We start from the raw sequence: 12,698 nt of genomic DNA on the forward strand, positions 1-12,698 counted from the left end.
TATAGTGGGAACAGCACTCTTGTATGCGTGTGAAGCATGGGTTGTGAATGTTGCAGCAAGGAGGAGTCTGCAAGCAGTGGAGATTTCGTATCTGAGGGCAATGTGTGGAGTGAATATTATTCAGAGAATTCGTAGCTTGTAATAATGTTGGTAGAATTACCGACAGTAGTAGTAGTAATATTAGTTGTAGTAGTAGTAGTAATACAATATGGTAGAACAATCAACTTGCAAATGAGTAAAAGATTATAAAAGCTATTACTTGGGTAGCATAAAAATAGGTTAGACAAATATTTCTATTGGTGGTTGCATTTGAGAAGGTCTGTTTCAGTGGTCCTCCTCTGTTATGTTCTTGTGCAGCATTAGCAGCAGCGATTATGTGATGTCAGGGTTTATTGTTTTGAGGAGGATTTTTGTTACTTCAGAGATGATGAAACTGCCTTCATATTGCTTGTGTTAGAAATAGCGATTAATGATGGTTCAAGGCAATTATGTCTGCGGAAATTAGGCTCTCTGATCACTAGTCGGGCATCTTTGAATTTTATGAAGTGATTGGTAGAATTCCGGTGTTGTATGTAGGCGTTGTTCAAGTTACCATTTCAACATGCATTTATGTGCTCATTGAGGCGTGTTTCGAGGCTCCTTGCTATTTCACGTACATATCCTGTCATAGGAATGTAGATGAATGGTTCAAAGAACCGACAAGTTGATAAATTAGACACGTGCAACATTTGGGTACCTTTAATGATACCAAAATGTTGCACATGTGTCTAATTTATCATCCTGTCACAGCCTCCAAAAGGTGTATTGTAAACGCCTGCATTGACTGGTTCATGATGGTTCGATTTTGTCTTGGTTAGACCCTTTATTGAAGTGCTGTATGCGATGGTGACTCTAGTGTTAGTTTGTGCAAGTACCTTGGCAACGTTCAGTACAACCTGGCTGTTGGGAAGGATTATAACTTTGTTAGGAGTGGTGTTGGTGCGTGGAGCATTGATGATCTGAAGAGCTCTTTTCTTGCTGTCTTTGATGAAAAGGAAGAAAATTGTATATCAGTGAAGGTTTGGTACATTCCTCGTCAAGAAACTCCGGACTACAAATTCAATATGCTCTTAGGAAGAATCCGATGATGATGTCTCTTTTGATCTGAGAAATTTGGACCTTTCAGTCTTCTTCTTTCGATTGAACTTAATTAGCCCCCAGTCCCCCCTTCCCTGCTTTTGGTCTTTGGGGTCCTCCCCTCAGGCATTCTAGCTCCTAAGTAGGGGGAAGAGAATTGATGTCTGCCCCATTCCGTTGAGGTCCATGGTGGTAGTATAGTTGCCGTGTAATCTGAATCATCTGGGGATGTCCCATTCCCCAGGTATCCCGGGGGTCGGGTTACGATGTCTTTTGGGTAACGGGTGTATCTCTGGAAGCTGCCTGTTGGATTCCAGAGGTGGTGACCGAAGGAGGTATGCCTCGTGGCTGGTTTCCAATCATCCTCTTTTTTGTCCGCTGAGGTAGCTTGGTGGATGTGAGGTTGCTATCCTGGATTGCCGGTTTCCCGGCATGAAAAGCAGGGTATGGCACAGGTTGTATGTTGCATCTGCACTACTGGCCACAGTGAGGGCCCTCTTGGGCATGAAGGGTGACATGATCCTTTCATGCCTCCCAGGAGATACTCCATGCTTCCCCCTCTTTTTTTAATTTTTTTTTTTGCTTTTTATTTTAGTTATTTTTTTAAATAAAAAACAAGGGGAGACTTATCATGGCCACCCATTACAATGACCTCCCTCCTCTTTCCAGACCCTTTCCTGCAGCACCCTTTACAGACACTGGCATGCCTTCAGACCTCTCTTCCAGCCTTGTACCTTCTTCGGGTAATGTTTTGTTACCCACCCTAGGTACTGCGGTTTTGACCGACCCTTTGGATACCTCTGACCTTTGTATGGCTTTGACTATGATCCCGACTTCTCCACATACAGTGCGTCGATTTTATGATCGGGTTGTACTCATAACTCCGGACGGCCTACCTCTAAACCCCCATCCGAACGACCTCAACCTGTCATTGACAAACCTACTTAAGTTTCCTCTCACACTAATAAGAAACGCACAAATAAGCAATCCCTCCCCTTACACTCCGTTTCAAAATCCTTGGACAAAAATCTCAACGCTACGACCATAACATCAGCAAGGGACTCCAGAACATTTCCTTCCATGCTCTTAAGAGTGGCATACGAGTAGTCAAGGTATAAAATGCAGAGCAGGCACATAACCTTTCACTTCTTGAAATTGTTAACAACACAGCAGTTCTAATTTGCAAATATATCTTCCTTAATTCTGCTGTGGATCTATTGTCTCTCCACGTACGATTATACAAAGTGACTTTCTCGCATGTAATGATGACATTCTGGAGCAACTCAAGCTCCAGAATCTCCAGATCCGTGCAATACAGCAAAACTAACTTTTGACAGTCATGAACTACCAGCATCCATATACATAGCGGGACAATACCTACAAGTGTAGGAAGAGATCCCTGCCCCATAACAATGTAGACATTGCTGGTGTTTCAGCCACCCGACAAAATACTCCAAGTCATTGGCAGAATGCCCTGTCTCTAGTGCAGTGAACCATCTTTCCTGAACTGCAAAGAGGCGCACCCTACCTATTCTCAACGTTGCCCAATTTTCCTAAGGGGAAAAAGAGATCCGTTATTTCAAAGAAAAAGATGGTTTCTTTTACACCATGGCAGTCTTCCATCTCCACCTCCACGGGAAATTCCCACGGCTCTCATATTCCAGTGTTGCTAGACGGCCCCAGAACTCGGTAGTGCTTGCTGTCACAATTGCTTCTGTGTCTCTTCCACAGTCGCCTTTGTGTCCATTCCTTTTACGGTCCTGGACTCTGATGTTCCAACCTCATCATCTTTTACTGGTCCCTACCTCTTCACCTTTCTAGTTGCATGTTTCAACGTCTACGTGCTCCTTCCAGTCTAAATCGCTGCCACATATCCCTTTTCCAAAGTCAACATCTTCATGTGAGTCAAAATCTTCTTCATCTCCCAAACGTTCTTCACACTCTATCTCTGAGTCTCGACCTTTACCTCGGGATGCATCTAATACTGCTGAGGAAGTTCATCACCCCCCATGTACAATTACTCCCTAGTCTGTCCTTCCGGAAGTTTCTGCCTGCCAAGACACCTTTAGTCCTTCACTTCCAAACTCTCTCCAACTTCTCTCTCATCTGAGACTATTCAAGACATGTCTGCGTTTATCGAGGAGACGACACCTATGATGGACTTTATAGAGGAGACAACACCTATGATGGACTTTATAGAGGAGACAACACCTATGATAGACTTTATCGAGGATACAAGACCTATGATGGACACTGGTCCAAATGGCCCACCAAAACTTCATATTTTCGCCCTCTGCACCCTTCTTCACCCTGCCTATCTTCAGGTCATTCTAATACCTCGCTCATTACTAGTTTCCCAGTGCCTCCATATATCGACTTTACTGACTGTCCTGGTCCATAGACACCTGCGATATATTCTGTTACACTCTATTAGCCGATTATGGCTTATTTGCAATGGAATATTCGAGGTCTCAGGGGTAATTGGGGGGATCATCAGGTGTTGCTCTTCCAGTTTTCCCCTGTTTGTGTCTGTTTGCAAGAAGCAAAATTGCTCTCAGCTGTTTTTTGTCCCGTCTCGGGCTATATATTACATTTATCGAATCCTTTCCCCGATGGGACTTTTTAATGAAAATGCACCTCTTGTGTGCCATGGTATACCACATTCTCAGGTCCTTCTCAATGCTTCACTGCATTGCACTGCAGCCCATATCTACTTGGATAAGTAACATACAGTCTGCTCTTTATGTCTTTCTGCTCGCCATTATCTATTTCTGATGTGGCATTTCTGATTTCTTCCCTACCTCCTCCTCTCCTCTTGTTAGGAAATTTTAATGCTCATCATTTCCTCTGGGGAGGGTCTCACAGTGATTCTAGTGGAGACCAGTTAGAGGCTCTTCTCACTTCTCTTCTCCACGTTTTAAATACGGGTACTCCCACTCATTTTGACACGCACTCAAACACTCTCTTTCATAAATTTCTCAATTTGCTCCTCTTCAACTGCACTCAACTTTATCTGGTCTGTACTCTCTGATCTACATGACAGCGATCATTTTCCTATCCAACTTGCTTCGCATTCAAATCCTTGACTGTCCTGAAGCCCACGTGGCCAGTTTGAACTGGCGAATTGGGCCATTGGTTCGCGTCAGACTGTTTTTAGTGAAGAACCTTCTTGTTTGTCCTCAAGAGCTGAGCTGTCTGCCAGAGAGTTACTGCCATTAGACTTTTCTTCTAGCCTTCTACACTTTTAGAACTAGAATCAAAATTTTCCACTTGCCAATCATCGGCAGCTGGGCCTGATGGCATTCACATTCGCATGCTTCACATTTACATCCTTCAGCCCCTGCATTTCTCTTACATCTTTTTAATCTTATTTGGTCGCAAGGAGTTCTTCCCTAGTTGTGGAAATCTGCTGTTGTTCTGCCTTCTCGTAAATCAGGTACTATCGTCTCATTGTTCATACGAGTGAACTTTGTAAGGTGATGGAACGTTTAATAAACAGATGTTTAATTAATGTTGTATTTAGGGACACACAATAGTCTCTCCACTAGTCAATTTTGCTTTCGTAAGAGCCTTTCTACTATTGACCCCTTACTCCGATTAGATACATACGTTCACAGTGCCTTTGCTAGTAACAACTCAGTTATTGCACCGGGGCAATCTGCCGTTTTTCCTTAAAAACTTCTTAGCTGAGAAACATTTCCGTGTTCAGGTTAATAACTTGCTTTCCCTGGGCTTTATTCAAGTTGAGGGTGGCTCTCAGGGATGTTTCTTAGCACCACTCATTTTCTACTTGATCTGGCCTCTGTTCTCCCTTCTAATATTTGGTCATCGCTTTTATGTCGATGACTTTGCTATATATAGCTTATGCAGACACCTGACTGGCCTTTAGTATCACCCTCGCTCTAGAATGCTGTCAACCGTGTTTTCCACTAGGCGACTATTCTTGGGTTTAAATATTCTAGTGCTATAACACAGCAAATTACTTTCACCAGACATTTTGTTGTCCTTGATAATCCAATAAACCTGAATGGCTCAGGTATCCCTGAACGAGATATTGTCAGATTTCTCGGTCTTCTGTTTGATCGCCGGCTGTCCTAGAAGCCTCACATTACCTCCCTGAAGGCAACTTGCCATAGTCAGCTGAACCTCCTTAAAACTCTCGCTCATTTTTCATGGGGTGGATCGTCGAACTCTCCTTCAACTGCATTCTCCCTATTTTTATCGAAACTAGACTATGGCAACCAGATATATTCCGCGGCCTCTCCCACAATTCTTTAAAAACTGGATCCTATCCATTATCAGGGATAACATTTATGTCTAGGTGCTTTTCCTTCTTCACCTGTCGAGAGGCTATATGAGGAGGAGAATGTTCTATCTTTGAACGATCGCCATGATGCCCATTGCCTTCGTTAATTTGTCCGCTCTCATGACCTTCACGATCTTTCTACATACAGGATAGTAACGGACGTTAGTAGAGGTCCATTATTTCTTCGCTGTCCATGTTTACTCCATCGCATATCTCGTTGCCTTCACTTGATCTTGACTTCTCTTCAGTTGCCCCCTTTATATGTTCACCTAGTATCTAACTTTTCTCTTCTCCTTTGGGTGGTTCCGACAGTTTTCTGTCTGTTCTTCCCCACTGCCGTGCGCGAAAGCTCAAATATCTCTAGTTGCTTCTCGCTCCCTTTTTCTTAACCACTTTCGGTCTCATTCTCATGTCCTTGTAGTTAACATTGATGGTTCTAAATCCTCTGACAGTGTCGGGTTTACAACAAATTTCCTGGATAGTATTATGCTAGGTCACTTATTAGTCTCAGCTAGCATTTTTACAGCTGAACTGTATGCAGTTCTCATTGCCATTATATGTACTGCATCCATGCTTACCTCAACATTTGTGGTAGTCTCAAACTCCTTTAGTGCTTTGCAAGCTATCAAAAAATTAATTCGCCTCATCTCCTGGTTCTTCGTATACAGCTTTGGTTGCACTACATTTCTAGCAAAAACAAAGAAATTGTTTTCAGCTAGGACCCTGGATATGTTGATGTTCAGGGCAACGAGCGGGCTGACTCGACTGCGCAGTCAGCGGTACATGACCTTCTAGTTTCCTACTGAGGTATTCCATTGTCAGACTGTTTTCTTTTAATCATTATCCACCTTTGCAGCCGTTAACAACAGCGGTGGTCTAAGCTGATTCATGACAAATTACATTTATCAGGCCGAGTTTAGGATCCTGGTCTTATCACCAATGTCATGGCTGGGAAACTACACTTGACCGTCTTCACATTGGACACACATGTCTCACTCAGGGGTATCTCATGGAGAGGCATCCAGTTCCACTCTGTGTGAATTGTCAAGTTCCAATTTCAGTTTGCCATATTTTATTGGATTGTCTAGTCTATCAACGAGCACGCAGAATTTACCTTCCTTTATCTTCCCTCCTTGCTGACGGCCTCACCTTTGACACAGACTCCTTTGACTTTTTGACAACATCAGATTTATTACACAACCTTTGACTGTACTTCCCATAGCGCTCCTCACCGCCCACAAATATGTACCTTTGTTATACTCCCCACCCTAGCTAGTTATAGATCTAGCTTTTAACTCATTTCATATATCCTACCCTGCAGCGCTATGTAACCCTGGTGGGTTTAGCACTTAGTTTTGATTATAATAATCTTACCCTCAGGATGCGACCCACACCAGTCGACTAACATCCAGGTACCTACTTACCGCTAGGTGAACATGGACAGAAGACGTAAGTAAACATGCCCAAGGTTTCCACCATGACAGGGATTGAACCATGAACATTCAGTGAGTGTGAGGCGAGAGTGTTGCCTGAAGCCACAGGACACCTACTGCCAACTTTATTCTTTAAAGCTTAACCTAAATACCAAGATTTGCTATATCTTTCAATGGTCTTGGGGATTATCACCTCCTCTCCCCCCTCCCCACATGACTCCATGATTTAGTTTCAGAACAGATCATGGAAGGAAAATATATCTAGATTAAAATTTTTTTAAGAAATGAGCTGGATAGAAACGATTTACCTGCCATATTGCAGGTTCATGAGACTGAAAGACAGAACCTACAACCCTACCAGAAGTGCTCGGGCTTACTATTACTTTATTTATAAAAATTATATCATTAACTTCTAATACCTGGAGGGGGTTTTGAGGGTCAGCGTCCCCGCAGCCCGGTCCATGACCAGGCCTCGCGGTGAATCAGGGCCTGGTGAACCACAGCCGGGCTCCTCAGGTACTGACTTTAGGTGCCTGTTCAGCGCCTTCTTGAAGACAGCCAGGGATTTACTGGTAATCCTACTTACGCATGCTGGGAAGCAGTTGAACAGTCTTAGGCCCCTGATACTTACTGTGTTTTCTCTTAGGGTACTCATGGCGCCCCTGCTTTTCAATGGGGAGATTTTGCATTTCATGCATTTTCATGCATTTCATGCTTTCGTAGGGAATGATTTTCTTGTGCAGATTGGGACTAGTCCCGCTATGATTTATCAAGTGTATAAAGTGTATATTATTATGTATCTTTCTTGCCTGCTTTCCAGGGAGTAGAAATTAAGCTTACAAGTACTAAGTAAGTAGCCGAAACAAAAGTGTATCCCTTTTTACCTTGTATGATGTCTCTTCTGAACCACAACAAATGTCATTGCTGGTGTGTAATTTTCCTCCAGTGCAGTGCAGGCTTGGCGCATGGCAATAAGTTCTTCAGACAGCACTTTTTGAAACTCAGACTCGCTCACACCATCACGATACATGACAATCTTTTCAGGCTTACGACCCGTAGTTCTATAAAATGCACGTAGAAGATTTCTGAAAGTAACCATAATTATAAATTAATGTTTTCAGTCTTATAAATTATAAAAAACACACTGATCCCTTTAGTAAATGCAGGTTAAAAAAGTCAAACTGATTAACAACGTTGGATTATTCTAGGTTAAATCTGCTTAATTTACTCCCAGTAAATATTTCTAAAAATTACAATGTTTACTTGTCAAAACTACTTGATAAATTTTTACCAATAGCTGCAAAATCATGTATCTTGATTTATTTTCATGATGGTATATAAAGAGTCTAAGAAAGAAAACATTGAAACATTAAAATTTTTTTTTACATTGTTGGGTTATCTATAATTGTAATATTTATGTATTTATTGGAAACATGAATTAATGTATAGTACTGTTGGAACAATCATATTCAAAAAATGATATTACTACATTCTTGTACAGTAAATTATTATTTTATTCTTATTCACGGGGAGGGAGATATTGAACCCACAGGTGCTAGAAAGTGACTCAGAATGACTGGTAATTATCAGGTTTGATAATAAGAAGAGACCACACAGGTGGACATGCCTCTTGCATTATTTTGTCTTACTCAAGGCAGAGACATAGGCCCATGGCCAGTCTTGTATATAATTATACATAATTATAACATGAATGACTTAACAGTTACATGGATGTCAGAATTGAGTATATATTTATCGATCCCAGCTTGAATATAAGGGAGTAAACCCAGAGCGACCACAAGATAAATATTGAGGCAGGTGATAAAAATCTCAAGTTAGACCATACTGACTGTAACTTAGAAATCATAGACGAACTTGGCGCAAGCGATCACAAATCAATTACTTTTAGCATTGAAGTATGATAGAGGGATAATTTAGTAACGATCCCAGATTTTCGCTTAGCAGATTATAATGAGACATACAGGGTTATAAAATATTCAACACTGATAGGGGCAATAGGAAAGGTGGTGGAGTGGCGATGTATGTCAGAGATAAGTTAAATTGTTGTCTTAGACATGGTATAACATTAGAAACAAAGGACACAGAATCTGTTTGGTTACAGTTTCTCGAGGGTCGTGACAAATTAATTTTGGGTGTGATTTACAGGCCCCCCAACCTTGATAGGGATTGTAGTAAGCTGTTATGGGACGAAATTCATAAGGCATTTAGAAATGAAAATGTCAGGTGAGTCGAAGCAGGAGGAGGCGGGATCACAGTGGAACCTGCCACTAGTGTTAGTAGGTCGTGGCAGTATATAAGCCACCTCTCTGGCACTATGCTGCACTTCCTACAAGAGTGATGGAGTGAACACATCGATTCCAGGCTGAGGGACTGATTACCTCAAACTCCTCTCCATACCCATTTCTACTTTGTACTGAACTGATGAAGCCACTGCGTGGCGAAATGTTTCTTCAATAAAAATTCCCATATGTTGCATAAGTGTCTCAATTCTCCAACTTGTCGGTTTCCAAAACCAAGCATCACATCTGTCAGACACTGCAACATCATGGGATCTTGGTACAAAGACTTCAACGCTTATCCATCCTTTGGACGATGACCTACTTACACTAGTGGCAGGTCTCACAGTGATCCCGCCTCCTCCTGCTTCGACTCACCTGACTGCAGTATATAAGCCACCTCTTTGGCCTTATGCTGCACTTCCTACAAGGGTGATGGACTAAACACAACGATTCCAGGCTGAGGGACTGATTACCTTAACCTTCTCCTCTCCTTACTCATTTCTACTTTGTATTGGACTGATGTAGACACTGTGTGGCGAAACGTTTCTTCAATAAAGATTCCCATATGTTGCATAAGCATCTCAATTCTTCAACTTTAGACAAATTGATTGGAACAATGTGACAGGAAATCTTGAGTCTAGTGACTTTCTTGATACGGTTCAGAATTGCTTTTCAGAACAGGTTGTGACATAACCAACTAGAGGAAACAATCTGCTTGATTTGGTTCTTGCCAACAAAGAATCACAATTAAAAATTTTGAGGTTAATGATGAGCTTGGGGAAAGTGATCACAAATCACTTAGTTTCAATAAATCATGAAATTGCCTAAACAACTGCAATCAAATCTCTGTCTCAGACTTTCGCTTGGCCAATTTCGTGGGACTGAGAAATTACCTGGGTGGGCTAAATTGGGATGACCTGACTATAGGTCAGGTAGGTGGTCTTGGTTGCCAATATGACGCTTTTCAGAGCATAGTTCTAGCTGCCCAGACAACTTTCGTTCCGAGTAGGGAAATTAGATCTAACAAAAATTATCCCAAATGGATGAACAATAGATTAAAACATCTCATTGGTCAAAAGAGAGGCATATATAGGCGCATCAAAAGAGGGGATGGGCATTTAAGAAATCAATATATTCAATTAAAGAGAGAAATAAAGAAAGGAATAAGAAAAGCAAAAAGAGATTATGAGGCTAAGGTCGCAAGGGATTCGAAGACTAACCCAAAAGAGTTCTTTCAGGTATACAGAAGTAAGATTAGGGACAAGATAGGCCCACTTAAGAGTAACTCTGGTCAGATCACTGACAGTGATAAGGATATGTGTGAAATTTTCAATACTTACTTCCTTTTAGTTTTTACACAGGAAAATACTAGCGAAATTCCAGAAATAATAGATTATATAAACAGGACGATATTAAACTATGCATGACTGCGGTAACTAGTGATGTGGTCCTCAGACAAAAAGAGAAATAAAAATCTAACAAATCCCCAGGCCCTGATGAACTGTTTGCAAGGGTGTTAATGGAATGCAAAGAGGAACTTAGCATACCTTTGGCATAGTGCCTGATAAGTGGAAAATGGCAAATGTAATACCTATTTACAAGGCAGGTGACAGGTCCTTAGCTTCGAACTATAGACCAATAAGCCTTACCTCCATAGTGGGAAAAGTTATGGAATCAATAACTGCCGAGGGAATTCGTAGCCGTCTTGATAGACATAAACTGATTAATGAATCTCAACTCGGTTTTACAAAGGGACGTTCCTGTCTTATAAATTTACTAAATTTTTTTACTAAGGTGTTTGAGGAGGTAGATCATGGAAATAAATATATGTATATGGACTTAAGTAAGGCTTTCAGAGGCTATTTAGAAACTTGAGGCATATGTAATAGGAGGAGAAATTTTTTCCTGGGTAGAGGCATGGTTGAAAAATAGGCAGGAGAATGTTTGCATAAATGGAAAGAAATCAGAATGGGGGCACGTCACAAGCGGTGTTCGGCAGGGGTCAGTGTTGAGCGCGTTGTTGTTCACAATTTATATAACGACTTAGACGAGGGAATAAATAGCAACATAGCAAATTTGCTGATGACATCAAAATAGGCCGTCCAATTCATTCTAATGAGGACATTAGAGCACTGTAGGATGATTTAAATAGACTGATGCAATGATCGGAGAAGTGGCAGATGCAGTTTAATATAGACAAATGCAAAGTTCTAAATGTTGGACAGGAAAAGGATTTAGGAGTTCTGGTTAGCAGTAATCTAAAACCAAGACAACAGTGCATTAGTGTTTGCAATAAAGCTAACAGAATCCTTGGCTTCGTATCTAGAAGAATAAATAATAGAAGTCCTCAGGTTGTTCTTCAACTCTATATATCCTTGGTTAGGCCTCATTTAGATTATGCTGCTCGGTTCTGGTCACCGTATTACAGAATGGATATAAATGCACTGGAAAACGTACAGAGGAAGGTGACAAAGTTGATCCCATGTATCAGAAATCTTCCCTAAGGAACCTGAACCTGCGCTCTCTCGATAGGCTTAGAATTAGGGGGGATATAATCGAGGTGTATAAATGGAAAACAGGAATGAATAAAGGGGATGTAAATAGTGTGCTGAAAATTTCCAGCCAAGGCAGGACTCGCAGCAATGGTTTCAAGTTGGAAAAATTCAGATTCAAGAAGGATATAGGAAAGCACTGGTTTGGTAATAGAGTTGTGGATGAGTGGAACAAACTCCCGAGTACCGTCATAGAAGCTAAAACGTTGTGTTGTTTAAAAAATAGGTTAGATAAATACAAGAGTGGGTGTGGGTGGGTGTGAGTTGGACCTGACTAGCTTGTGCTACTAGGTCTGATGCCATGCTCCTTCCTTAAGTGGAACTGACCTGACTAGGTGGGTCATTGGGCGAAGCCGGAAGGTAACATGGACCTGCTTCGCGTGGGTCAGTAGGCCGGCTGCAGTGTTCCCGCTTTCTTATGTTCTTATGTTGGACTGGGATAACGAAGAGAGCTATCAATATGACAGCTTTCTAAACACTATACATGCCGCCCAAAGAGCATTTATTCCGTATAAAGAAATAAGATCGAATAGAAATGACTCGAAATGGATTAACAGTCTCAAACATCTTCTAGGGAAGAAGAAAAGAATCTAAAGGCGCATGAAAAGTTAGGGTCATCTTATTAATCAATATATTCACATTAAGAGGGAGGTTAAAAAAAGGGATAAGAAAAGCAAAATGGGTCTATGAAATTAAAGTTGCTAGGGATTCGAAAACTAACCCGAAAGGTTTTCTTCAGATATATAGAATAAAAATGAGAGAAGGTAAGTAAGTACAACAGATAGGTATCATAATTCTGAAAAGTTTCGCCTGCACAGTAGGCTTCTTCAGTGGAGTACAGAAAAGTTGGCAGCAGCAGTAGAAAACTGCTTTTTCTAGTGAGAATGGTTACATTTGAGTGAGACCTGACCTTTTCAATGATTACATTCCTTTTTCTACCAGTGATTGGTTAGACAAATACACGAGTGGGTTTTACCTGACTAGCTTGGAC

General features: G+C 41.3%; 1 protein-coding gene across 1 annotated transcript in view; it reads right to left on the reverse strand.

The window, feature by feature from the left end:
- LOC128700094 (protein argonaute-2) overlaps nucleotides 1-12,698 on the reverse strand; it is a 163,840-nt gene that overhangs the window by 49,800 nt on the left and 101,342 nt on the right. Inside the window, exon 8 of the mRNA XM_070086882.1 lies at nucleotides 7,740-7,940. Within this exon, the coding sequence (XP_069942983.1) occupies nucleotides 7,740-7,940 (201 nt within the window). The remainder of the gene's footprint in view (nucleotides 1-7,739; nucleotides 7,941-12,698) is intronic.

Source organism: Cherax quadricarinatus, chromosome 20 (genome assembly GCF_038502225.1).
Source record: "Cherax quadricarinatus isolate ZL_2023a chromosome 20, ASM3850222v1, whole genome shotgun sequence".
NCBI classification, from domain to species: Eukaryota; Metazoa; Arthropoda; class Malacostraca; order Decapoda; family Parastacidae; genus Cherax; species Cherax quadricarinatus.